The sequence below is a fragment of the Borostomias antarcticus genome (assembly GCF_949987555.1).
Source record: "Borostomias antarcticus genome assembly, chromosome: 4".
Lineage (NCBI taxonomy): Eukaryota > Metazoa > Chordata > Actinopteri > Stomiiformes > Stomiidae > Borostomias > Borostomias antarcticus.
In genome coordinates this window covers 22,353,045-22,380,747 of record NC_140237.1, presented here as the reverse complement: position 1 = coordinate 22,380,747, position 27,703 = coordinate 22,353,045, and the positions used below count along the sequence as shown (strand labels likewise).

The window sequence follows — 27,703 nt, the reverse complement described above, 5'->3', positions numbered from 1 at the left end:
CTAGTGCAGATTGGGAATACCTGATGATTTATTATTTAGTAAATGCGTGTCAACATGAAAAAGTGAGTGCACCACCCTGTGGTTATGACAAGCTAGTAGAACAATGTTCAACAATGTCTGTGAGAAAGGAACAACCGCTTTCCTAGGGCTGCTGGGCTTTGTCCATCAGCCAAAAAATGAATGGTGTTGAATGGACAGCCATGTTTGGGTGGTTCTGTGGCGCCCCCCTCGGGTCGCAGCCGGCGAGGGGCAGTTCGATGCATTCTGGGCTCTCCCTACGCACCCCTCAGTCCAAACCCGTGTCTTTAGCACCCTCACACGGGGAGCTGGCTTCGCTCAAAGTTTTGTTTTAAATCATGGAGCCACCCCGTGATGCAGATCCGCTCCAAAATGTAATGGGTTCTAAATCGGCCCCATGCTACACCCCTCTACCGAGTTTCATGAAAATTGGCCCGTTCGTTTTTGCTAATCCAGATAAACAAACCCATCAACGAACGAACACGCCACTGAAAGCCTCTCGCCCTGCGTCCTGGCGCGGAGGTAAAAATGGACTAGTCCAAAATAGACTAGGGAAGGGAGGGATACAAATTAAAATCTCATAAAGTAAAAAATGATGATGATGACTAAATTGATCATCAGTTTAGTGCTTTTGGATGAAACAATAATCACAAGTAGATCTATGTGCTTTCCACTGCTTCAGGAACATATACTAAAAAACAGTTTCTGTTTAACACCCTGGAACACCCAGACGTTGAACACAACCCACAAAGTGTCACACTGACGTCTTCCTCCCTTCCTCTCTAAACATGCGCTACTAGTCGGTTCGGCGATACTGCGCAGTACAACAAGGCGAGCATTTTGACCGGCTGGGAAGGTAGCTAGCTAACGTTAGCCATCTTGGCTGCTCACAACCACCGTTTCTTACCATCTCTGTGAGTATACAAGCATGTAAACTTAATTACATGTTTATTTGGGATGTATTAAACCATTTCCAGTGGTCCTCAATCTTTCAGGGAGGGCAAGCATGGAAAACACGCGCCTTAGCTAAGATTAGCTGGCTAACATTAGCCAACGTAACTGGTTAGCAAACAGCCCTGTTTGATAACATGACTCGCATGGGATTTGGAAACCATCTAGACCACCTGCTATGTGTTCGTGCTTAAAGCAAACCATTTAACGTGATGTGTATCTAACGTCATACGTTTCCATGTAGATTAACAATGATCATTCCTGTCCGGTGCTTCACGTGCGGGAAAATTGTCGGCAACAAATGGGAGGCGTACCTCGGTCTTCTCCAAGCGGAGTACACAGAAGGGTGAGTCCAGCTTCTGTTGTAAATTCATGCATTTCTTTCGTGTCCATGGCCAACCTGTTTGATATGAAATAGTGCTAGATAGAATTGAGTGCGTCTCCATACTGTGCGACTGCGTCCAGATGTTCTTAACCCTCCTTTCTCCCGGTTGTCTCGCAGTGATGCCCTCGATGCTTTGGGCCTGAAGAGATACTGCTGCCGCAGGATGCTGCTGGCCCATGTGGATCTCATCGAGAAGCTGTTGAATTATGCTCCGCTGGAGAAGTGATGGGTGACCGTCTGTACCCCTAGACAAGAATCATCTGACTGTCAAACCCAGGCTGATGGCCACTGACACCTCATTACTGCTGTGGTAGTGAACCCCAGGGCTGCCGATGGATGGAGAGAATTAGCCATTTCGTTTTATATCAGTACTATATTTGTATCATTTCATAAATAAAGTTAGAAAACACATTGCACATTGCACTTCCTTTATTGCTATGTTAAATGCAATCATTGTCACTAAGTCGCTTTGGATAAAAGCATCTGCTAAAGTACTAATGTAATGCATTTTATGTTTTATAATTTTCTATTGTATTATTTTAGTATTATAATGTACATCCCTATGATGCTTCAGTGTCTGGTTGGAGAGTAATCCAGACATTAAGGTTGCCACTTCACACTATGCCGCTCAGTCAGAACACAAGTGGAGGTTTCAATTTAACAACTTTTAATTCTCAGGTCATATTTGATACAAAAGAAGGGGTAGAGGAAGAAAACATACACTACTGTCTAAAATATAAAAAAATTTAACTTAAGCTGTTCCATGCGGGTGTGGGAAACAAAGGTTTCCTGCCACGACCCTAAAATCCTTTTTTATCATCAAACGGTTAAATCACAAATACAGTATCAGTATCGTCACTGAGTGTGTGAGAGAAAAAGAGAGAGATGATGGATGGTGAAGGTCAGGAGGATGAAGGACAACGGGAGGGGGAGCGTATCAACTGCTTAGAGGAACACGTTTTTCACCCATCTGATCGTGTAAGATCAGGGGTGATCTCAAGGAAGGGTGGGAGGAAAGCTGCTTCCCCTGGGAGCTCCAACGGGCCCCAGGGATGTCGATGAAAAGGACCAAGGAGAAAGTGAACTTCTGGGGACTGAGATGGGACTAGGAGGGGCTATGGACATTCACTTTCTGTCTCGCCATCATTCTCCATCTATTATCCCAGGCTGGTGCTGCTTCCTCTAGACAGCCGGGAAGCAGTAGGAGCTGCCTTGGATTCTGGTCTGTCTGACAGGACAAACAGTCTCGGCCTGCAATGTCCTAAAGAGAGAAAACACACACACACAGACGCTGTCAGCCAGCGTTAACTGAGAAACCCGTTAAAAGAGGCGAAAGGAAGTGGATTTATCCAGATGAGTTTAAAGGAAAATGCTCGTTTTTGACAACCTGGACCTTATTTACGACATATAAGAAGTTTGACTCACCCAGATCACTTTTGTGTTGTTCGGAGGCCTGTAGAAGAAATTTAAAATCCAGCGCGAGCAAGTATATCCATGTAATGGCGGCGCACGGGGCATAGGGAATGCAGTTTCTCAAAATCCATTTTCGGCCGCTAAACGGTTGTTTTCATCAATCACATTGCATGAATCGACAGTTGATATTCCTCTACGCGAGCCATTCTTTCGGTTTTCAAATACGTGGTCTGTAGCCTCTGTAATATGATCTTTACACTGGCTATGCTCCCTCACATTCTCTGCGCTACGATCGGATTGTTGCTGACGAATGACGACGACAATATTCTCGGCACCAACTACGATCGTAGCGCAGAGAATGTGAGCCGGAGAATAGCAGGCTGCGCGCTGGCCTGTGCGCATGCGTGCTGGAGCAAGTGGGGGAGAGGCTTGTAAAGATCATATTACAGAGGCTACAGACCACGTATTTGAAAACCGAAAGAATGGCTCGCGTAGAGGAATATCAACTGTCGATTCATGCAATGTGATTGATGAAAACAACCGTTTAGCGGCCGAAAATGGATTTTGAGAAACTGCATTCCCTATGCCCCGTGCGCCGCCATTACATGGATATACTGGCTCGCGCTGGATTTTAAATTTCTTCTACAGGCCTCCGAACAACACAAAAGTGATCTGGGTGAGTCAAACTTCTTATAATATGTCGTAAATAAGGTCCAGGTTGTCAAAACGAGCATTTTCCTTTAAGAGCTAGGGGACTGCAGAGGATTGGAATGTACTGGACACAGCACATCGGGGACTGGTTAGCCACCGCACAATTTATAAGTTAAGTGTTCCTTTCAATGGAGAGTCTCCATAGACCTGCTGTTAGACTAGGACTTGGTTCCTATTTCTGGGATTGTCCATAAAAGAAAATGAAAAATAGGAAGTGTCTTACAGCGCCATTTCCCTAACCTCGTGAGACCATCCTGATCTTGTGAGCTCACATTTTGTTCCTCATGCAGATCAGTCTGGCAAGCTGAACATAAATCCCATGACTCTGATGAAGATGTCATTTTCGAAATGTTTGTCTTGTTTAACTGCACCCAATAAACGGCCTCAAATGCCTTGTGTGCTCCAGTGACTCCTTCAAATTTTTCCCCCTGGGGATCAATAAGTACTACCTAGCTACAGTACAGAGTGTAGTCTATATCAACAAAGCACTACCTACCGTACCTACAACACCTAGTGTAGTCGATATTGATAGAGTACTACCTACCCATGTACCTAGCTAACCACTAGCGGTGTCTCCCCCGGTGCTCCCTGTGTCTGTCCCGTTCTCGTTCCCGTAGCCTCTCTCGGTCCCTCTCAACACTGGAGGAGCGCTCTCTGTGGCGCCGCGACATCCCGGCTGCAGGCTCCCACCCGTGGCTGTAGGAGTCCTCCCTCTCCCGCTCCCTGTCACGCTCCCTCTCTCTCTCCCTCTCCCGCTCCCTGTCGCGCTCCCTGTCACGCTCACGCTCCCTGTCTCTGTCCCGCTCTCTCTCCCGGGAACGATGTATTTTCCTGTGGGGGGGATAGAGAGAGAGAGAGAGAGAGAGAGAGAGAGAGAAAGAGACACAGAGGGAAAGTGTCATGTGTTTCCAAGTCTTACTTTGGTTAAAGGAGTAGTAAAGGGAAAATGCATGTTTAGCCCTGTTTTAAAGTTACTTATGATCATATACAATGGTTCAGATCAAAACATTGACAAAACTAGCACTTTTGAGAAAGTTTGATAATTGCTCTACCACCGTTTAGGCCATACAATGGATGTGGGTGGGCACCTTGAAAAATAATTCAAAAACATGTTAAACTCTCGATTTCAAAGAAGCTCACCGAGGGGGTAATTGGTGTCCGTTGGTGTTCTGAGATCAAATTTGCCGCAAAGTATGAATCCTGTAGGGTTTTATTGATCATTTTATGAAATCCATTGACTTGTATTGAAGCGACCGTTGTAGATGTGTAGATCAATCCGCAGAGGGGATTCTGAAGCGGAACTACTTACGGTAGTTATTGTTATTGTTTATGTTGCTAGGCTATCTAGTTTGCGGACGTTTACACATGTATGTGCTGCGACTAAATAGTTCTATGCTAAATATTTAAAAAAGCCTTTCCAGATGAACTAGAATCTTACTTTATGGCGTATTATATGTCAGAACGCCAACTAACACCTCTGTGAGTTTCTTGTCTTTGAAATTAAGAGTTTAAACATGTTTTTTGAATGATTTTTCAAGGTGCCCACCCACATCCACATTGTATGACCAAAACAGTGGTAGAGCAATTATCAGACTATCAAAAGTGCTAGTTTTGTCAACGTTTTGATCTGAACCATTGTATATGATCATAAGTAACCTTAAAACAGGGCTAAACATGCATTTTCCCTTTACTACTCTTTTAAAATAACACTTCTGGTTCCACTATTTGCATTAGAAATATAGGAGGACCAGTATTGACAAAGACTATGGGTGGATTTCCAAAACACAATCTGGTTCAGCCTAGTCCTAGACCAAGCAGATGTCAACAGAGAAGTCACTGAAAGGGTTTTAGTTCTAGACTAGGCGTCGTCCATATTCTGGGATCTGGCCCTGCGTGTCATGAGATGACATAACCCTTGATGAAGGGGCCCAGTACTGACCTGGCTCCAAAGTTGCCTTGGATGGACACCAGGCAGTCTTTGAGTGAGGTGACCAGGGTGCGACAACGCTCGTCTCCGTAGACTCTGGACTGCTTGATGACAGCGATGGCTGTTAGGAGTGTTTCCATGGCAACACGCAGGTCTCCTGTAAAGGGGTGACACAACAGGTTATAGGATGTACAGTTTGACCCTTTTGACAGTGCGCAAGAAAATGGAGGCACACGTTGCGCTGCTCCTCCTGGGAAAGGGCTGCCCGCACCGCGATCTAGCCATCGCCATTGACGACACAGTGGTGAGTGCCAACTTGGGACTGCGAGGAATCTGGACCAACCAACTGTCATTCTCTGCAAACAATTACATTAGTTACACGCTCCTGCAGATTCCTGCTCTACAACATCAGGAGGATTCGTCCCTTCCTCACTGACGAGATGGCGCAGGTGCTCATCCAGGCCCTTGTCATCTCCCACCTGGACTACTGCAACTCCCTCCCCGGCACGTCCAGAAAGCTGCAGCTTGCCTGGTGTTCAACCGACCCAAGTTCTCCCACACAACTTCTCTTCTCTGTTCTCTACACTGGCTCTCTGTAGCAGCTTGCGTCCATTTTAAGACTCTGGTGCTAGCCGACAGAGCAATGAAAGGAACAACTCCTTCCTGCAATACCTCCAGTCCATGGTCAAGCCCTACAGCCCCGCCCCGCCACTCAGAGACCCCAGCGGCTGATCGACCTGGTCAAGGCTCTTTTCTGAACTCCCCACTAACGTCAGGAAAGCAGTCGCTGCTCATCTTTCACCACAGGCTGAAAACTCACCTCTTCAAGTAATACCATGACCCTTCTTCTTAGCACTTAGTGTATTTGTATTTAGTTGTTGTTGCACTTTAGCCCTGGTTAACCTCTTAGATGCTTGTTTGGAGGTCATGCATTTATGATTTCTCAGTCCCTCCAGAAAAACACGGGCAAAATTCCTTGATTATGTGGGCAAAAATCCTTGATTATGCGGGCAAAAATCCTTGACAATGCAATTGAATATGCGGGGGTTTTATGTGATTTTATGCGTTGAAAATGCGGGGCTTTTCTGAAGTTCCGGGAACTTGCGAATATTGCGAGAATATGCAAGAACCTGTCCTGTATTTTCGTGCACACCCCACTCTAATGCATATAGCCTACACTACTACGTCTTCACATGCTTGGAATGAGACGAGAAATAACAAAACCATAGCCTATGCGAGCGCGCCTAGACCAGGTACGGTAATAGACCAGCATCATGATTGAAGCCTTAAAACTTACAGTGATGATGAAACTTATAAACAACCATTATGCCAATGTCTGGTCTCTGTGGTCGTCCAGGTCACTTGCTAAACCAAACATTTTGCCCATGTCTATGATCTGATGTTTATTGATTTGATCTTAATATAATCGATGCAGCTGTGCTTTAGCCTACTCTTATTGGCTATTTATTTCCTTCATTCATGATGAGAATAGCAGAGGACTTTGAACTTGATGCATTAAACAGAAATTGGTGCAATTCACTAGAATGCAGGAAATTAGATGTCTGACACTCATAATCTCATGGGGGAGGACCCCCAGACGCCTGCTTGATTTGTGTTCCGCGAGCATGGGACTGCTGGCAAGGTGTCCCTTATTTTTCCCCATTGATGGTGGCAACCCTACAAACAAGGTGAAAAACATTAAAACCTAAAGCAGAAAAATGCAGGAAGTATGAAATCAAGCGAGCCCCGCATATTCCACGTTTTATGCGTGGAGGTCAGTGATTATTGCGGTGAAAATGCTTTCTTTCTAAAAATTGTGTGACCCTTGCATAATCTGCGCCTTTTGCCTGATTATGCAATGAATTATGCGATCGCATAATCACGTTTTCTAGAGGGACTGATTTCTGGTAGTTCTCTTGACTACCTACGTTGAACATGTATTGTACATGTACATTGAACAGTTATTGTACTACCAACATGGCCTTCTACCTCGTGTCCTCTGGCCCCTGCTCATCTACCAGGTGACCCTGTCAACAGTGGAGACTCTGGAGAGGAAGATCAGTAGCTACCTCCGCAGATGGCTGGGTCTGCGACGAAGCCTAAGCAGTGCAGCTCTGTATGGAAGGACCAACAAACTCCAGCTCCCCATCAGCAGCCTCGACGAGGAGTTCAGGGTTACCCGCACAAGAGAGGCGCCGCTTTATCGGGCTTCCGTGGACTCCAGAGTGGCAGCTGAAGGCATTACAGTGCAGGCGAGCAGGAAGTGGCGAGCCCAGGAAAGCCTGGAGGTAGCAGAGTCGCGGCTGAGACACAGGGCTTTGGTGGGCACGGTGGCAACAGCACGGACAGGGCTAGGAGCCATGCCTCAACCTCACTATGACAAGGCCCAGGGCAAGGACAAACGGCATCAAGTCCTGGAGGAAGTGCGGGCAGAGGTCGAGGAGGAACGGACCAGCAGGATGGTGGGCATGCGCCAACAGTGAGCATGGACCAGATGGGAGGGTGCGCTGGAGAGAAAAGTATCCTGGACTGACATCTGGCAGACAGAACCCCAGCGGATCAAGTTCCTGGTCCAAGCTGGGTACGACGTCCTCCCTAGTCCAGCTAATCTCCACGTCTGGGGCAAGAGTGAGTCTCCAGCATGTCCTCTGTGAGCACTCCCTTGAGCACATTTTCAGCAGCTGCTCAAAAGCTCTGGGGGAGGGCCGCTACTGATGGCGTTATGACCAGGTTGAGGGCAGTGGCGGAGGCCATCTCCAAAGCCGTGAATAACAACAGGCACGTGCGCAGCCAGCGGAGCATTGCATTTGTCAGGGCAGGAGAACAGTCTTGGGCACAGCCCAGTTCAGCAACCCGTCTGCTCACCTCTGCCTCGGACTGGGAGCTTCGAGTTGACTTGACTTGGGGAGGCAGCTTAAGTTTCCGGGCCATGTGACAACAACCTCGCTGAGGCCAGACGTGGTGTTAACATCAGCCTCTTCAAAGCAGGTGCTCCTCATAGAGCTGACAGTTCCTTGGGAGGACCGTATGGAAGAGGCAAACGAGCAGAAGCGATCCAAGTACCAAGAGCTGGTGGACCAGTGCCGGAGGGGAGGCTGGAGGGCCCACTGTGAGCTAGTGTTGTCACGATACTGGAATTTCTAACTTCGATACGATACCTTGAAAAGTATCGATACTCGATACCATTTTCGATACCACGGGGAGAAATTGACAACATTGAGGGCATAACATTTTCGATTTTTTGACCTGCTGAAAGCAGACACTGTCTTCCTCATCCTCGACAGCGCTCCAGACACACGGTCTATATCCAGGCCCTTGCTAATGGCTAGGTGTAGGTTGTGCCCAAAGCAGGGGACCCATGTGAAGTCCTGCTGAAATGCTTTCTTGTTATTTGAGGCATTATCAGTGGTGATGCCAGCCATATTTGACATGTCCAGCTCCCATGTTTCATGTACCATCTCCTCCAACGCCTCCCTCAAGCTGTCCCCTGTGTGCTCTGAGTGCAGCCCAACACAGCCCAAACACCAGCTCTGCATGTCCCAGGATTCTGTTATAAACTGCAGAGTTACTGCCATGAATGTGGATGTGGCCCTGCTGGTCCACAGGTCAGTGGTGCATGAAAAGAAGGGTTTCTCCCCAAGGCTCTCCATGATCTTATCTTTTGTTTCATTGTATAGGGCGGGGATTTCAGTGTACATGAAATGATTCCGTGAAGGAAGGGCATATTTGTTATTTAACTGTCCAAGAAGTTGTCTGAACCCAGGTTTCTCAACAGTATACACGGGGACCTGATCCATGCATATGTACTCTGCTACAGCCCTGTTCAGTTTCTTGGTTTCATTTGATTTTGCATCATACTTTCTTTGTTGTTCAAATACAGCTAGTAGGGTAGGCTGTGTGTGTGTCGCTTTTGTTGCTGGTCGATTCTCCTCAGCTTCTCTCTGGTACTATAGAGAAGATAAATATCACACTTTTAAAAATCTTGGTTTCTCTTTAGATCCGACCTTTAAAAATAACTCAATTATCTAATCTAATCTTAGAAATTAAGTAAAGTTAATAGTACTGTGTGTTAAGCATAACAGCATCTAAGTTGATTTACTGACCATTAACTCAGGCTTGATAGCTGGTGTTGTCCTGTTAGCCCAACAGCCATTCTCGGAGCTAAGCTAACTAGCTCTAGTTTACATCCATGAGCTAGCTAGTAGCTAGCTAGCTAATTCCCCTCAGCTATTCAGACGCCACATTGACTGCTTTGGCCCATTGCTGGATAGCTTTGAGGGGGATTAGCTAGCTATCTTAGCTAGCCTAGCTTAGCTTCACGTTAGCTATCTTATCTACCGCCCCCCCCCCCCACACACACAGTCAATGCGGCGTTTCGATAGCAAGCTCATGGATGTATTAAACTAGAGTTCATGTATTAAACTAAAGTTAATAGTTTACTGGGCCATTTTGTTTAATGTTTCAGTGATGTTGAAAGTGGAGCTGTCACCCTCTCTAAATTCTCTATAGAGATCCGCGTGTCGGTCCTAGAGGTGTTTTGCTAAATGTGTTGTGTTTGCACCTTTCGTTGGCACTACTCTGGAACAACGCTTGCAAATGGGCTTCGTGGCATCTTTAGCTTTTCCTTCGTCATTTGCTTCAAACCCGAAGTACTTCCAAACAGCACTTCTGCTGTTTTCTTTATCCACGAATCGCGGAGGCTCTGCACGTGCCATCTTAGGAGCGAGTGAGAGGATTTGTTGACCAGACAGGTCTGTGAGGGGGGGGGGCCATGTGTGCAGAGCAGCAGCGTGTGTGTGCCTGTGTGTGTGTGTGCCTGTGTGTGTGTGTGCCTGTGTGTGTGTGCCTGTGTGTGTGCGCCTGTGTGTCAACAACTCGCTGTAGGAGAGAAGACAGAGCGAGAAAACCAGCTGGTATCGATAGTGTGGAAAATATCGATATTGCGAGAAATTAGTATTGAAACTGTTTTAAATATTCAGAATCGATATGAATCGAAAAATCGATATTTTTGACAACACTACTGTGAGCCCATCGAAGCTGTAGAAGCTTTGCTGGCTGTTCACTCTACAAGGTATTCACCCTACTTGGGCTACAAGGAAGAAAGCCACCAAATCCATCATGGAGGCTGCAGAGAAGGCATCGAGATGGACGTGGATTAAGAGGAGTGATCTGTGGGCCAATGCTGGGGCACTAGTAGGGGTCTGATCAGCCCCGGCTGGGTCGCCTGAGTGAGGGTGTATGATGTTGAAAGACCCCAAACACCCTACTTGACTTAAACCCTTTTGCTCTTTAGGGAGCATAGATCATTCATGAACTTCCTCCAGCTGGTTCGGTGTTGGGCGTTCTTCTCTGCATCCTTCCAGGATGTTCTTGTTTCCTTGAGTTCCGCCTCAACAGACCTTTTCCAGCTGTTTCTTGGTCTTCCTGGCTTTCTTTTCCCTTGTGGGTTCAAGGTGTGCCCGATCCAGCCCCATTTCCTGCGTTTGACTTGGGTTTCAATTTGTTCTTGTTGTGTGGTTTGCTAGAGCTCTTCGTTTGCGATGGTATTGGGCCAGTAAATTCCCAGGATGTATCGTAAGCATCTGTTAATGAATGTTTGGAGCTTGTTTGATGATGCTTTTGTAGTTCTCCATGTTTCTGCCCCATACAGTAAGACTGATTTAACATTGGAGTGGAAGATGCAGAGTTTAGTTTTCGTGGAGATGTGATTTGTGTTCCATACTGGCTTCAGTATTAAAAATGTTGCTCTTGCTTTCCTTATTCTTGCTTGTATGTCTTTGTCACTGCCTTCGATACACCGTATGATCTCAGGAACTTCACTGATGATGTGTCCCTGCGCATCCTGGGATGTAACTTTAACCATGCTATCCAGAATACAAAATCACCGTTGTTTGCCAAATACATACATGTATGTTTTCCCAGGGGCTGTTCGATGACATGCAAGTCACATGAGGGCAGACAAGACTACAAGGTAAGTCCATGTATTGGTATTCACAAAGCTATGTAAAGTATATGTTGACCTCGATATTCCTGCATTCCTTGTCACTCGTGACTGAGGTGATCAGAATCAGAATTTGTTTTATTGCCATGCAGTTTTTCAACGTACTAGGAATTTGCTTTAGGTCGTGGTGCATAACATGGAGACAACATTGGACAGGGTGCAGGGACGATACAGGACAGTGCAAAGAGCCAGTACAAAATGCTAGTGCAAAAAAGGATAAACTAAGAAAAAGAACAATACACAAAAGGTGTTGCAGTCAGTGTATATACAGTGAGTATGCAGAGTGTAATGTGTATGTGAGTATGTGTATATGTGGCGTGATATATGAGTGCGGTGCGTCCTATACGGTACATTCAGGTCATCTGCAAGTGTGTGTGTATGTGTGTGCGATCTGTGGTGTCGGTCTCACCTGCAGTGGCTCCAGACACAGCCTTGGTGATGGCGCTGCTGGCGATGGCTCTGTTCCTGTTCATCAACTCCTCAAACTCTCCATTTGGAACTGGGGGCGTCGGGGCATCATTGTCGTGGCTGCAACGCAGTGAAACGCACACTGGTTGGATCACTCGCATACAGAACACGCCAACTCGTCTGTCTATCCGTACAAGTTGTGACAGAACAGTACCAAGAGTTTTAAATCTACTGTCTCAGTGTTGCTAGACACAACAGAAAACAAATAGTTGTAGCTACATAATTACGACTACCCCGAATAACACATTCCCAAAATAAAGTGTTACTTTGATACACACAACTATAGAAAAACACAGAGGCGAGTTGCATGCTGGGATATTAAAAGAGTAAATGGTAAATGGACTGCACTTATATAGCTCTTTTCCACCTTAGCGGCACTCAAAGCGCTTTACAATGGCCTCTCATTCACCCATTCTCACACACATTCACACACCAATGGCGGTAGCTGCCATGCAAGGCGCTAACCTGCTCATTGGGAGCAATTTGGGGTTAGGTGTCTTGCTCAAGGACACTTCGACAAGTGGACAGTCGGAGCTGGGATTCGAACCACTGACCCTTTGATCATTGAACGACCCGCTCGTTCAATGATCGTTCAAAGATTGTGTGTGTATGTGAGCTCACTTGTGCCGGTTGTATGACGAGGCTGTGTTGTAGCTGTCGTGTGCTGGTGGGAAGAAGGCGGGGTTTAGATGGAGGCTGGGTGGAGGTGGCTGGCTGGGCAGGTGGAGGGGGGGCGGCGGGAACATGTGGGACATGGAGGGCGGAGGGATGGGCGGCGGGAGGTGGGGGAAGAGGGGGGGGGGGCGGCTGAAGAAGGGGGTGGACAGCAGCGGGAGCTTGTTGGGGGGGGGGAGGAGGTGCGGAGGGGGTATGTGAGGGACGGAGGGCGAGCTGGGCTCCCCAGAGGACACCGAGGGATGCTTGTCGGTCGAATCTGAAGAGTCCTTGGAATTGGCGCGCTGGGGGACACCTGTGGAGGGAAAACACACACTTGTTTTCAAGAGCCCAAGCTGCATTACATAGCAGAAATAATGAATGCGTGAAGGCGTGCTTACGTTTATTGGCCATGGCCTCAAACATGGCGAGGTTCTGTCGTGTGGCAAAGCGGCAGTCCACCTTCTCCCCATTCAGTAGGCAGTGGGGCAAACTCTCCAGTAACTTCTGCAGTGACTCCTCTGTGGCCACCACCACCTCTGCATACCTAGAGGAGAGAGAGAAGAGAAGGAGAAAGAAGAGAGAATAGGAGAATAATTGAACAGAGAGAGAAACTACGTGTGGCCGCAGCAGTGAGCATGTTAGGGTAACTTTCTCTCACCCTCTGGACTGGCCGTTAGCTCTGTTCTCTGCAAACTTGATCTCCACAATGTCCTTCACTCCCAGAGTCTGGGCCAACTTAGTCAGGTCTGTGTCTGAGGTCCACTGAGGAGGCGGGTAGGGGGAGGAGAAAGGAGGGAGGCCAGGGGAAGAGAGAAGAGGTATGGAGGGTAAGTCATTGGGAGGAGGAAGGAGAGTATTTAGTGCTTGAATGTGCTGGTTTATAGGGGGCAGTTATGTAAGGGTGTGTGTCTGTGTGTGTGTGTGGCGGGAGGAGGGGGGGAGGCTACTAACTTCACTCACCCAGGAGAAGTTTCCTACATACACAGCCAGTTTCTTGGTTGCCCCTCCACTGTAAGTATACAGTATTGACGGTTTGCTGCCCTCCTCCTTCACTGGCTTCTTGTCCTTGGGAGGGCCTGTCTCTTTAGCGGGAACTTTCTCCCGATTCACAGAACCCGTAAGAACGTCGTCATAGAGATCATTCATCTCGTCCTACAGAGGAGAGAACAGGGATAAATAATGCAATACTTTTGTTCTCACTCCACATGTCAATATGACCAAGCAAACATGTAGACATACAAAAACTATTGTTGTCGTAGTCAATGGATCCCATGCTGTTTAAAGCACATGCTGAATAAAAGATTGGACACCAATCTCCAGCATCTCGGAAGAACAACGCAAAGTCGTCTCACCTCCGCGTTGTTGTGGTTGAAGTTGTCGTCGTAGATATCCAGGAGGTCCTGGGAGCTCCCATCGACTGCGGTACCTGTGCCCGCCATCCCCAAATCCTGCTGGGTGGCACTGCAGCCACCGCTCGCAACGTTAACGTTAGCTAGCTAACTAGCTATCTAGCAGTTCGATCAACGCTTGTATTCAGAACAATAACATGCACAGTTTCACTGCACCAAAACGACTACAGCTGCATATTAGCAAGCTATATTGAGTGCTATGGTATGTCAACTGGCTAACGTTAGCTACCTAGCTAGCTACAACAGTTAGCTTACCTGCAAGCATCCCCTCCCCTTCACAAGATAGCTAACCGTTAGCAGCAGACGTGGACAGAATTGAACAAGTAAAGAGACACCAGTGACCACATACAAAAACACTAAACTGTATACTTTTGCAAGCGTGTGTGATGCAAAAAGGCGAGTTTCGATATGCAAATCGCTATTTCCGGCTGTTTAGCTGCAGGTAGTAAACGCAGCTAGTTAGCTGTGATGGTTAGCTTAGTTAGCTAAGGTGGAAATGGGAGCGTGCGTCATTGAAATACCACCGACGAGAAGCACTACGCAAGTTTTCAAAAAAAATATTCCTAACTAGCAATAGCAGTAATAAGTAGTATCGTCCTTCATCTCATTTCCACTTTATTGAAAAGTAAATTCGTCATATCACTAAAATGACGCCAATGCCAACATGTACATGTATTGTTTAACAGAATGTAGTAAAATAAAGCAAAGTTATTCAGTGCCTGCTGACCTCATCAATATGGCGCATGTGTGTACCCATTTGGCTCTTGTGTTGTTCCCCTGTTATGTCACTCTCTCTGCCATTCAAGAACTGTCCTTTCTGATAACATAAGCTTCAGGAGGAAAGAAGATACACAATGTTGTCTGCCGTTATTGCGAAAAGAGTGAGTTTGACTTCTGTGATACTGTTTTAGCTAGCTAGTATTATAGCTACAAAAGCATTGTTCAGCTTTTTATCTTCTCGAGTGCCAGCAAGCCCCTTATCAGATGGACCTTGAAGAACCAACAGCTAAGTTAGCTAGCTAACGCTAAGTTAACGTCATTATAGCTGTTATTAAGTTATTGATCTCAATCAGTAGCTGATTTAACGTGTTTTAGTTTTCATTGTGTTTTTTAGGCATACTATCCTTGCTAGTATACTTGCAAGCACTTGTGTGTTTGTTTGGTCATGATAGCTAGTTAGTATGCTTAGTAGTAGGTGAACATGTTCAAGTTGTTTCATGCAGAAACACATGTGAGCTCCTTCCCCTCTATGCTTTGGAGTTCACACCACAGCCATGCAAATGGGTTAATGGCAACATTGAAATTGTGAGCAAAAATGTGTATGAGTCATAGGAACGCTAACTTAAGACACCTCTCAATCAAACCTTCTTTCCCTCTATCTATATGTATGTGTTTTTAGTGCAAAACAGCTGAGCACCTCTGACAGTGGAATTTGTAGTTAGTCACAACACTAAATAAATAGTCACAACAGTAAATAAAAAAGTGATACACATGTGACTATTTTTCTACAACTACAAATTCCACTGTTACAGGTAGGGATATGCACAATATATCGGCAATTATACAACGGGTAGTTCCGACCTCGCAATCTGATTGGTTAAGAGCCGTTGTATATGCCACGATATACCACGGGTAAAGCCTCTTTATCGTTATAATATATATAATATGTGAAATATTACTGCGCCAATTATTATTAGTTCCATTGCGTAACTGTTGGTTACCATATGGTTTCTCGTCAAGAAAAATGGAAAACATTCAGTATCAATTTCTTCGGCTTTTCCAAATGTTTTGGAAATAGTGTTTATATGTGTTTTTCAGTATGTATAAAATTTGATTATCATATAAAATTGTTTTTATATAGATCCTATCGACATCAGTAAATATCGGTTATCGGCCATGATAGCAATGTTAATATCTGTTATCGGTATCGGCCAAAATGTTAACATCGGTGCATCCCTTACAGGTGCTCAGCTGTTTTGAACCATATTCACTGCAGCAATTGTTAAAAATATGAGTGTATGTGTTTCTTAAAGTGATTTGTAGAATAGTATTTGTGCATGTGTAATGAAGAATTTGAGAAGGTGTTATTATTGTGTTGTATTTGTGGGAGATGAAGTGTGCCACTCCTAAAGCATTTTTTCTGCGATTTCAGCTTAACTGATACATGTGTGACTATTTTTCTACAACTAGGCTACATATTCCACTGTTACAGGTGCTGCTGTTGCCATCATTTCATACTATACTTGACCCTGATGTTGGTACCTGCTCATTTTTAGCCTTTGGAAGATGGCTCACTATCATCACGTAAAGTGGAACTGTATCAACTTAATCTTGGAGTGTGTACTGTAAGCTTAGTATGTGTTTATAAAATTGTTGATTATTTTTTCTTCTCTTGGACTAGCTTGTCAGAGGGGTATGCCAGGCGTCATGGCGACCGGTAGTGACGGGTCTGATATCAGCCCGGGGTTACCGTGGTGAGGCTCCTGAGGATTCCAAGGGTGACCTGATTGAGATCCCCCTGCCCCCCTGGACAGAGAAGCCCGGAGAGACGGCCGACATCAAGAGGAGAAGGTTGCTCTACGAGAGCCGCAAGAGAGGCATGCTGGAGAACTGTATCCTGCTGAGGTTAGAGATGCTCTATAACACGTCTTCTTTGCTCTATAACACGTCTCCATCCACCCCAGCTCACCCCTACAGTTTCTTGAGGGTTCTTTCTCCTATGGGTGCTGAACTAGCTGTGGCCTACGAGATAGAATGATCGTCGTCCAATGATCGTAGGGTTGGCGGTTCCAATCGCACATGTCGAAGTGTCCTTTGGCAAGACGCTGAACCCCAAATTGCTCCCAAAGAGCAAGTTAGCGCCTTGCATGGCAGCTACCGCCATTGGTGTGTGAATGTGTGTGTGAATGGGTGAATGAGTGGCCATTGTAAAGCGCTTTGAGTGCCGCTAAGGTGGAAAAGCGCTATATAAGTGCAGTCCATTTACCATTGTAAAGCGTTTTGGATAAAAGGGCTATATTAGTGCAGACATTTACCATTTAGGAGTAGTAATGCTTTATTGATCCCTGGGGAGAAATTACACTGTTACAGCATCAAAAGACAACAAAGTAACACAGACTAGGATACACATTTACAATAGATATAAAATATACATACAGAAATACAAATGTACAAGAGAGCAAATAAACACATGTCTAACAGTAGGTAGGTTCCTTAGCAGGCCTCAATTGTGAGAATTTGCTCAACGAGTTCTCTCTCCTCCTGTAGCCTTTTCGCCAAGCAGTACCTGAACACCATGAGTGACAGCCAGCTGCAGCAGTATGACCAGCTGATCAACGAGCCCAGCAACGACTGGGACATCTACTACTGGGCCACAGGTGAGACGTCAAACCCTGCTGTCATCCACTGTGATAGACAAGAAGTGTGTATAGGCAGCAGTCTATTGGTAGATATTATGTTAGGGGCTGGCGTCATTTTGAATCGCACCTTGTGTGAACTTTTCATAGCGTAGTCCCATAGAGTCAAACTGAATCTGTGAATCTTCCTCTCTGGTTCTGGTGCTTGTCATCATAGAGGCCCAGCCCACGCCGGAGGTGTATGATGGGGAGGTGATGGACCTGTTGAAGGAGTTCACCAAGAACCGGGGCCAGGAGCAGAGGCTCGATGCTCCAAACCTGGAGTACCTGGACAAAGGCAGCCAGTGAGACCACACTGGGCCTCCTGAGAGACCCGACCCGGGTCAAACACATCACATCAAATACCCAACGAACATTTGGAACCGTTCCAGTGGTTTCAGTCTGTAATGGCTGAATTCAATCATTCATATTTGAAGTCTTCTGAAAGGCTGTGACCAGACCTGCCGTCTGTGGCTCCAACTGCTTCTGGGTGGTGACTGGGTTAAGCACTATACAACCTGTGGAAGCCATCTCTGGACAGTGGACAGTTGATATTGCAGGTCTGTTGAACCCCACCTGTCCTATGTATACTTATGGCCTTGTGTGTAAGAACACAGAACCCCTACAGATGAAGACCTTCAGCAATGAGTGACTGTAATACTCCTGCACAGTGCCCTTTGTACAGTGTGACAGAGCCACAGTTGTGAATGTGTACAGTGATTGTACAGTGTGGTATTGTAATGTTTGTTGATTTTAATGCAATCCATATATTTATGTCAGTGTACTGTAACTGTGAAAGTTCCTCCCGAGGATCAATAAAGTACCTACCTACACCTAACTACCTCTCTATCTGTACAGACTTGTCCTTCTTTTTGTATATGATCTCCAGTAGGAGCAGAACAAGTCCAGACAGGAATACTGTACATGCTGACACAGGGACAGTAACAGACTGACCCTGTGTTGGCGCACGATGGGGCGCTTCCAGGAAGTCCTTCATACCAGCCGCTATCAGACTGGTCAGTGTATCCGCTGACTGGCTGGACAATATGGACATGAGTTGGCTCGACGGCTGCTAACTTAAGGCTCCTTGGACAGGTCACGTCCATTTACTTTTACAAACATGGCATGCTTACCTACTTGACTGGCACTTGAATCTTGTACGCCATAGGCATGGAGGAGCTCTCCTCTGGAGGAGGGTGGGTGGGGCTATGTAGCCTAGCTACTTGTGCTTAGGAACCTACCTACTGTTATAGGCTTTGCACTCTTGTATATTTGGATTTCTGTATGTTTTGTATCTATCTGAAAATTATTTTTATTAATTATTCTTATGATGATGATAATAATAATAATCATCATCATCATCATTATTATTATTATTATTATTATTATTACCACTACTACTACTAGTACTACTGCTGTACTACTATTGGAGAGGAGGTTGCATACTGAAACACCAGGTGGCAGCAAAGCCACTCAGATTGTGTCTGTCTACTTAGCGTCTCTTTAACAAGCCAGCATATCACTGCTGATATATCTACTCAAATACATATTTGAACTTATGGCCGCCATAACCTACTCATTCTAACCAATAAGAAGATATGCAGCCAAACAGGTCAACTTGATATGACAGATGATTGAAGCTGATTGATTGAGGAGATTAAATACTCCTTGATGCTTGATGTAATTGGCTTTTGGGCTATGATTGACTCAGGCTATGATTCAAAATGTAGCTAGCATTATGTCTACAAAAATCAATTGGTGAAGCACTCGGCATGAGAGCAAGGTCAGAAGGGTGTATAAACTGTGTGTGTGTGTGTGTTTATCGGTGGGAAGCACAGTTTGTGTTTTAGGCCTGCACACAAGTGAGTGGGTGTTAGTGAGTTTGAATGTCGGGCTGTATCACCACTTAAACTGCAGATGGCATTTGCCGAGAGCCATATAAACAATGTGTTTTCCCCCTCATGTCCTCCGAGCTGCCCATTAACGCGTGTTGACAGCGGTGAGGGCTCCTGCCTGCGTTGCCCTGGGTTGGCATGTCTATTCAGAACAGCCTGGTTCTGAAGACATGCGTCCTCTGTTCCATTTTTAATGACACTCCGACACAGACAGTAAAATAGGAAGTATGTGCAAGATGTGACATAGGGAGAGAGAAATGAGAGAGAGGGAGAGAGGGAGTGCCTTTAAATAGCCTAGTGTGATGTCAGTAGGGTCCCCCTCTGTGTCTGTGCTGCCATCTGCCTCAATACAGAGATGGGCAGTACACCTGTTCCAGTCCTAAAATATCAATCTATAGTCTGTCTGTTGCTCTGCCTGCATGACTGCTGTCCTGTCTGTATGTTTATAACTCCACAATATCAATTCCCAAGGCCTAAATACTGTAGCTGTATCTGTGGACATGTTTTTTCGCGTAACGAATAATCCCGGGAATCTTTTGTTCCTGTGAATTATGCACATGAAGCTGAAAGGCACACGTGGCTCTGCTCACATAACAGTATATCGTTTCAGGCTCAGCCCAGGCCTGCATGCATGCCCACTCCTGTGGCACAGCTTGTGTTCTCTGTCCCCTGTGCCTTGTCGAGAGCTTGTTTGGATTGCGGATTTGTCATTTTGCCCACTCACTCGCCCACTCTGCCCTCCTATCTCTCCAGACCTCCCGGTGCCTGTCATCCCGCGCCGCCGTGTGTCTGTGTGGTGACAGCTTAGTGTTTTTGTCCGAGCGCCGACACCGTTCTCCGCTCCCCTGGAATTTCAATTTCGCCCACAACTCTCTTTCCGTCACTCTCGCCTTTTCCCCCCTTTCCCTCGTCAGCTCTCTTCATCTTAAATGAGAGGAGAGCTGCTCAAGAGGCGTATAACTGAAGGAGTATAGTATAACTTATTTCTGACACACACACACACACACACACACACACACACACACACACACACACACACACACACACACACACACACACACACACACACACACACACACACAGTATTCATCTCAGCATTAGGGTTACAGATTTCTCGATAATATACACCATATCAATAATTCAATGCACCATGAAATAGTGTACCAGAGGTGTGAAGAGGGCACCTGAAGGAAGTGGATTTGTTTGATATTTATCTATATTCTCATGTGGTTGGAAAGACAAGTGTTAGAAATACGTTCAGCAGGCAGTGATTTGCGCAAGATCAAAGAGAGAGAGATGGAGAGAGAGACAGCGAGATATAGTGTTTGGGAAGGTGTGTAAGAGAGCGATAGAGTGAGAGACAGAGAGAGGGAGGGAGGGGGGTAGGGAGGGAGGGAGAGAGAGAGAGAGAGAGAGAGAGAGAGAGAGAGAGAGAAAGATTTCCCGGGGGGGAGTGGGGATAATGATTTTTCCTATAGCCTCTGCTGTTGAGTTAATTAACTCTATATTTTGGTTCCTATTTGGATCTAGGATGGTAAAACAACAACAACAACAACAACAACCTCATAACTGTAAACTAGTCTGCTATAAGCTTGTCAAGTGAAGCAGCATCTATGAGCTATGTATGTGTACTGGTGCTATGGGTAAAGAAGTCTAGCTTTGCTGTTGGAGATTACAGTCATAATTCCAGCATGGTATATTGTAGTTAAATCACTGAGACTCTTCTGGTGCGAGTTTGAGTTGCTATCACTCCTCTTATACCAGACTATCACTCCTCTTATACCAGACTATCACTCCTCTTATACCAGACTATCACTCCTCTTATACCAGGCTATCACTCCTCTTATACCAGACTATCACTCCTCTTATACCAGACTATCACTCCTCTTATGCCAGACTATCACTCCTCTTATACCAGGCTATCACTCCTCTTATACCAGACTATCACTCCTCTTATACCAGGCTATCACTCCTCTTATACCAGACTATCACTCCTCTTATACCAGGCTATCACTCCTTGTAGCGAGATGGAAATGTTGTCGAACATGCTGAGGAAAGCAGAATAATAATTTTGTTTAAAAAAATAAACAGATTCAGAAGTTTCTTCTTTTTATATACACATTTATATATCTATATACACTGTACAGATTTCAAAAAAATAAATGGTTGATATATAACATTGTGCACCCCACTGACAGGTGTGTGAGAAGAGAGACGGAAGAGTGAGAGGGAGGGAGAGATGTTGAGGACAGATTACCAACATCCCTCAACAGCATGAATGACTTTTAAACACACACATTTGATCTGTATTCAAACTTTACACTAAGTAAGCTTTAGCATGCCTTTGGCCAAAAGCAGCTGTTAAGTCCGGCACGAACTGGTCTTCCTGCAGAGAAGGCCTTCACCTTTGTCGGGTGATGAACTTTTAGGGCACAGTAACCCGCAAACTAGGAGTGGAGTGGACGATCATCGTCTGTCTCACCTTCTCTCTCACACACTTGGAAAGCGAGAGCATATGGAGGAGAGGGGGCAGGGGAGAGGTGGGGTGGGGTGGGATGTCTAAGGCGTGTACAGAACACATTGTGCCACAAAGCCTGTGCGCCCTGTGGAGTGGGGAGCAGAACGGCAGCTGTGGAGCCAGGAAGCCTCCCGTCTGTGTGTGTCTTTCAAACATAGAGCCTCAAGGTAGACCATATCAACTGATACCAGAACTCGCCAAGGCTCAGAGCAGACTGTACCTGGGTGTTTGGGGTGAGTTAACACTTTTAGGATTGTAGCGATGGCACCATTCCACTGGATCAGCCGAATCAAGTGCACTCCAAGTATCTGGCAGTATTAGCAAGTGTTATTGGACCCAGATCTGTCTCTGGTAACGCAGGGCTCCAAGTCCCAGCCCCCACAGTCTGACTGACTGAATGGGGCTAGAATGTGTCATATAAAGCCAGAAAAAACTCTTTTATCTAGGGGTAGTGAGACGTACAATAGACTCACAAGTCAGTCTCTAAACGTAACTGTGCCCCCCCCCCCTTCTCATGCCTTCTCTCTTCACTTAAGATTGATACAACCCACCCCCCCACCCCAACCCACAAACCCGACAGATAGGAAGTAGAGACAGATGGACACTGTCGTTTACAAGGTCAGGGTTAGTCACATACCAACACCCCTGTCATCAACAGTCTTTCTACCTGATCCATCAGCAGGATGTCCTGTTCAGCACACAGCGGGGTTCTCTGTACACCATTATTTTGTACACAATCAAAACGGCAAAGAGAAGAAAAAAGTTATTTGGAGGGAGATGAAAATAAAGAGGCAGAATTGAACACTGAGCAAACACACACAGACCAGACTTTAAATACCAACACGCACAATCACACGGATTGACAGTCACATGTATACATACTCGTGCACACCGTGCAAATACACACGCACACACACACACGCACACACACACGCACACACACACACACACACACACACACACACACACACACACACCCGGCAAAGAGAATGTAAACAGAAAATATATATTATTATTCTGATTGCTGTCTTTCTGGCCATTATTATTATTATTATTATTATTATTATTATAATTATCTTATTTTTTTCAGAGTGTGAGGCTTGAAATAAGTCATGTTTAACACCAGGAGAAGGGAAGACTCACTCACTCACTCACTCACTCACTCACTCACTCACTCACTCACTCACTCACTCACTCACTCACTCACTCACTCACTCACTCACTCACTCACTCACTCACTCACTCACTCAATGACTCACTCCATTAAAGATGAGAGTTTGAAAGAAGCTGTGCAAGCGTCACTTATTTCTGATTAGCTGCACAGAGTGATGCAATTGAGAGAAAGCAGCACACATCCACAGACACTCTCTTTCTCTCTCTCTCTCTCTCTCTCTCACACACACACACACACATACACACACACACACAGCAACAAGCACACACTCACATTAATTTCACTGCTCATGCCCCAGTCAAGTCCTCCCCTCTGCTTAGTGTAATAACTGTTACGTAGTGTTACTACCATTATCAGTAATGTTCTCATCATTACTTTGATTTAGTAGTGCAAGCCCGACACACACACACACACACACACACACACACACACACACACACACACACACACACACACACACACTTTCTTTCGCTTTCATACACACACACACACACACACACACACACACACACACAGAAACACACATGCAAAATACGACTTTAAAAAACTGGCTTGTTGCTCCTATTTTCTGTCTCTGGAAGAACACGTCGATCCCATTTAGGTTCTTTTAAAATGAAGAAGAAAACACAACATTGATGACTTTACTCTTTTTCTGTCCTAATTTGGGTTCTCTTTTTCCAGAAAATAGGAATGTCTTTTAAAATAGGAATGTCTTTTATACATTTCAACCTGTAAATGTTTATTGTTCTCCTTGTTTAGTTCTAGAACGTCGTTAGGAGTCACGGCACATCACCGACAGCACGCACAGACAACAAGGGGTCCAGCCAGGGACGAAGGACGACAGTGGGGCAGAGAGAGAGAGAGAGAGAGAGAGAGAGCAAAAGAGAGAGAGAGAGATGGAGGGCAATGGCAAAGTGAAAGAGAGAGAAAAAAGAAAAAGAAAAAAAGAGCGAAAGAGGGAGAGAGAGAGCGAGAGAGAGAGAAGAGAGATGAGTAGTGGGTGAAAGAGTCTTATTCCAAAACGGATCCGGTTTTCGCAGTCTCCATCCCTCTGCGGTCTCCGTCCCCTTTCTGTAGATTTTGCTCTCATTCTCTCAGTCTGTTGCATTTGTTGTGTACTTGTGTGTGTGTGGGGAGTGGGGAGGTTGAGAGGAGGATGGAGGTGGTGACGGGGGGGAGGGGCGTCAAACACAGACAGCCAACCAGGACGCTCCATAAACTGACAAGCGAGAAAAGCCAGCGAGAGACCCCTCCGAAATTGGATCCAGGCGAGCGAGGAGAGGGACGGTAGAGACGACGGCCCCCCGTAGCCCTGCTGTCAGCCCCCCAGTCTTGCGGAAGACGGTCCCCCTTCACCGTCCACCTGACGCTGGGGCAGGGAGACAGACAGCACCTCTCAAGGTCCGGGCGTGGACAGAGGGACGGACAAGCAGCCAGACGGGAGAGAGAGAGAGAGAGAGAGGCTGGCGGGTGTGGGGGTCCGAGAACTGGAGGGGGGGGGGGGGGGGACTGGGTGGGATGTTTGGAGGGGGGTTAGGGTCAGAAGGAGGTGGGGGTCGCCGCAGGGTCTCTCAGGCCTTGAGAGCGTGCCATTGGGCCACGGCGGAGCGGGGACGAGCCATCGTGTCCTTCCAGTGTTTCACCTCCGCCGGACCACTCTTCCACGACAGGTAGATCTGAGAGAGAGAGAGAGAGAGAGAGAGAAAGAGAGTGACAGAAAGAGATATAGAGACATAGAGAGATAGAGACAGAGAGAGATAGAGAGAGAGATAGAGAGAGAGTGAGAGAGAGGTAGAGAGAGAGAGTGAGAGAGATAGAAAGTGAGAGAGAGATAGAGAGAGTGAGAGAGAAAATGAGAGAGCGAGAGAGAGAGAGAGAGAGAGAGAGAGAGAGAGAGAGCAGGAGAAAAAAAAAAACCGACAGACTGATATAAGCGTGAGCTGTGATGTCCCAGAGATGGATGTTAGTCATGGCGGAGGGCTGCCAAAGCAGTGAGAGGTAAGATCAACCCTGTCTTCCGCCGGCTGTCTCCACCCAGCCTGCCAGTCATCCTAATCTGATTTTAATTCACATCCCAAGAGTCCAAAGACGCAGACGTTGGGAAGAAACAGCTGTTTCTCTCTCGTCGCCAGCGTCCCGTGGCGCACACACTGGCGACTCTGACAGAGATGGGAGAGAGGCGGGGCTTTGTCAGAACGATACGCACAGACAGTTGCCTCCCTCCCAGGCGGCTGTCGTGGCAATGCGTGTGTGTTTGTATGTGCATGCGAATGCATGCACGTGTTTGTGTGTGTGTGGGGAGGGGGGGGGGGGTGGGGGGCTACTCAAGCTGTGCTCGGTGCTGGTGAGGTGTGTATGACTGACTGCGGGTGATCAATATTCCCCAGTGAGATCCATGAGTAAGGCATCGGGAAGCGGCTTTACTGCATGTCGGGAAATCAATGGGACAGTGGATCTGGGTGCCACAAACAAGCAGTGCCATCAATGGGACAGTGGATCTGGGTGCCACAAACAAGCAGTGCCATCAATGGGCATCAATCTCACAGTGAGGCTGTGTATAGGAGCCCAGGGACAACAATAGGCCATCTTTCCCCGGCTACCCTGTTAGTATGAGAGCAGGGTCATTTAATGTAGTGTTGTAGTGCGTATGTGTGTGTGTGTGTGTGTGTGTGTGTGTGTGTGTGTGTGAATGCGTGTGTGAGGGAGTTAAGGGTAGAGGGGTCAAGCGTGTGTGTGGAGGGGTGTGTGTGTGTGTGTGTTTGTGCGTGTGTGAAAAGTTTTTATACAATTTATACTTTGTCGTCTGACACTTTTGAAAGTGTCGACAGACAAAAGACGTCACTGTCGCCACTTTTTTGTGTCGGACAGGGGTGTCTTGCACCTACCAAACTTTCTAATGTCACAGACACCGTCACTTTTGTCGCATAGCTGTGATTGGATAGCTAGATAGAAGGCACATTCGTTGCCATGGATATGCTTTGGCTTCCTCGGGTAGCAGACATCCTAAAATAAGGAAAGTGCATTTCCTCGTCCATCTCTCACATCTGTTGAACAAGCAGGTACTCCCCTTGAATTTGTGTGTGCGTGTGAGTGCATGTGTGTGTGTAAGGGTAGGTAGGGGGGTTAAGCGTGTGCTAAGGTGTGTGTGTGTAAGGGTGGGGGTTTAAGAGTGTATGTGAAGATATGTGTGTGTGTGTGTGTGTGTTTGTGCGCATGCACCCATTTCAGAGAGGACACTCACGCCCACCAGACTCTGCCTGTCTATGCCAGCAAGGATCACTGGGAGGCGGGTCCACGATCGGGCGGGAGATGGCAGAGGTCAGAGGATGACGCCTGCGGGGGGGGGGGGGGTCCAACAGGGAGGGAGGAGAGGAAGGAAGGAAGGAGGGATGGAGGAGGAAGAGGAGGGGGAGGTACCTTGCCGATGACGTCGTTGCGGCTAAGCTTGTCCTTGTCCATGACAGTGATGATGATGGTGGTCTCCCGCAGAACGTGGGCGGGGACATCGAAGGGGAACGACTCGTTGAAGACGGGGTTCAGGCAGCGCTTCATCACCACGGTCTTCTTCTTCTCCACGCGCTTGTCCTTGTTCATCAGCCACACCTTTACGTAGGGGTCTGAGATAGAAAGAGGGGGGAGTGGAGGAGGAGAGGAGAGGAGAGGAGAGGAGAGGAGAGGAGAGAAGAGAAGAGAAGAGAAGAGAAGAGAAGAGAAGAGAAGAGAAGAGAAGAGAAGAGAAGAGAAGAGGAGAGGAAAGAAGAGAAGAGAAGAGAAGAGAAGAGGAGAGGAGAGGAGAGGAGAGAAGAGAAGAGAAGAGAAGAGAAGAGAAGAGAAGAGGAGAGGAGAGGAGAGAAGAGAAGAGAAGAGAAGAGAAGAGAAGAGAAGAGAAGAGAAGAGAAGAGAAGAGAAGAGAAGAGGAGAGGAGAGAAGAGGAGAAGAGGAGAGAAGAGAAGAGAAGAGAAGAGAAGAGAAGAGAAGAGAAGAGAAGAGAAAAGAAGAGGAGAGGAGAGGAGAGAAGAGGAGAAGAGGAGAGAAGAGGAGGAGAGGAGAGGAGAGGAGGGGAGAGGAGGGGAGGCCAGGGAGGAGAGGATGGAGAGAATGAGAGGAGAGTAGAGGAGAGGAGGAGAGGAGAGTAGAGGACAGGAGAAGAGGATGGGAGAGGATGGGAGAGAAGAGGAGGAGAGGAAAGGTGAGGATGGAAAGAGGTTAGGAGAGGATGGGAGGAGGAGGAGGAGAGGATAACTTAGTAATTTTGAGTGTTCAAAAGAAATCATCTGAAAAAAACATCTGAAAACATAGAAATGATGTTATTCGGCAGTAACAACATGTTGAAAGTGTGTGTGTGTGTGTGTGCATGTGTGTGAGAAAGCCTGTGTACCAGAGGTGCCTCCAATGTCCATGGCTTTGAGGTTGCGGGCTTTGATGATGCTCACAGTGATGGTGTTGGCTGTGGGGTTGTAGCACAGAGACACCAACAGGTCCCCTCGACTCCCCTGCAAAACACACACACACACACACACACACACACACACACACACACACACACACACACACACACACACACAAAATACATGTGTTTGTGTGTTGCATGTTCCATGTCGCCGCTCACTCATGCGTGTGTTGGTGTGTAACTGCCGTATGGCCAATGAAACGACCTTTGGGGTCCTGTGTAAAACGACTTTGGGGGTCATGTGTAAAACGACTTTCGGGGTCATGTGTAAAACGACTTTCGGGGTCCTGTGCAATGCCGTCTTTTATAGCAAACCAAACATATTCTCTCC

General features: G+C 46.6%; 4 protein-coding genes across 6 annotated transcripts in view; 2 read left to right on the top strand and 2 right to left on the bottom strand.

Moving 5' to 3' along the window:
* The first annotated feature begins 824 nt into the window (after positions 1 to 824).
* Positions 825 to 1,758, top strand: polr2l (RNA polymerase II, I and III subunit L). The gene is made up of 3 exons (XM_084436911.1): positions 825 to 932; positions 1,214 to 1,315; positions 1,472 to 1,758. The coding sequence occupies exons 2-3, from the start codon at positions 1,221 to 1,223 to the stop codon at positions 1,578 to 1,580; spliced, it is 204 nt and encodes a 67-aa protein (XP_084293037.1). The 5' UTR covers positions 825 to 932; positions 1,214 to 1,220; the 3' UTR covers positions 1,581 to 1,758.
* Positions 1,759 to 2,048: 290 nt separating this feature from the next.
* LOC311308000 (cleavage and polyadenylation specificity factor subunit 7-like) lies at positions 2,049 to 14,371 on the bottom strand. Of its 3 annotated transcripts, XM_084436910.1 has the most exons (10): positions 14,196 to 14,371; positions 13,884 to 13,992; positions 13,492 to 13,683; positions 13,190 to 13,293; positions 12,930 to 13,075; positions 12,496 to 12,844; positions 11,816 to 11,934; positions 5,418 to 5,562; positions 4,023 to 4,309; positions 2,049 to 2,615 (listed from the first exon to the last, which is right to left on the bottom strand). In XM_084436910.1, the coding sequence occupies exons 2-9, from the start codon at positions 13,968 to 13,970 to the stop codon at positions 4,042 to 4,044; spliced, it is 1,410 nt and encodes a 469-aa protein (XP_084293036.1). In that variant the 5' UTR covers positions 13,971 to 13,992; positions 14,196 to 14,371; the 3' UTR covers positions 2,049 to 2,615; positions 4,023 to 4,041. The 3 variants fall into 3 exon arrangements, with proteins under 3 accessions (XP_084293036.1, XP_084293034.1, XP_084293035.1); XM_084436908.1 differs by having other exon boundaries at positions 13,884 to 14,371; XM_084436909.1 differs by having other exon boundaries at positions 4,031 to 4,309; positions 13,884 to 14,371.
* A 382-nt stretch (positions 14,372 to 14,753) lies between these two features.
* Positions 14,754 to 18,156, top strand: sdhaf2 (succinate dehydrogenase complex assembly factor 2). The gene is made up of 4 exons (XM_084436988.1): positions 14,754 to 14,821; positions 16,342 to 16,565; positions 17,208 to 17,317; positions 17,514 to 18,156. Exons 1-4 carry the CDS (start codon positions 14,795 to 14,797, stop codon positions 17,642 to 17,644), a joined length of 492 nt encoding a protein of 163 aa, XP_084293114.1. The 5' UTR covers positions 14,754 to 14,794; the 3' UTR covers positions 17,645 to 18,156.
* Positions 18,157 to 24,493: 6,337 nt separating this feature from the next.
* Positions 24,494 to 27,703, bottom strand: part of syt7b (synaptotagmin VIIb) — a gene marked incomplete at both ends in the record, with an annotated part of 91,032 nt that continues 87,822 nt past the window's right edge. Inside the window, 3 exons of the mRNA XM_084436745.1 lie at positions 24,494 to 24,598; positions 26,340 to 26,539; positions 27,301 to 27,415. Coding sequence (XP_084292871.1) covers positions 24,494 to 24,598; positions 26,340 to 26,539; positions 27,301 to 27,415 — 420 coding nt within the window. The remainder of the gene's footprint in view (positions 24,599 to 26,339; positions 26,540 to 27,300; positions 27,416 to 27,703) is intronic.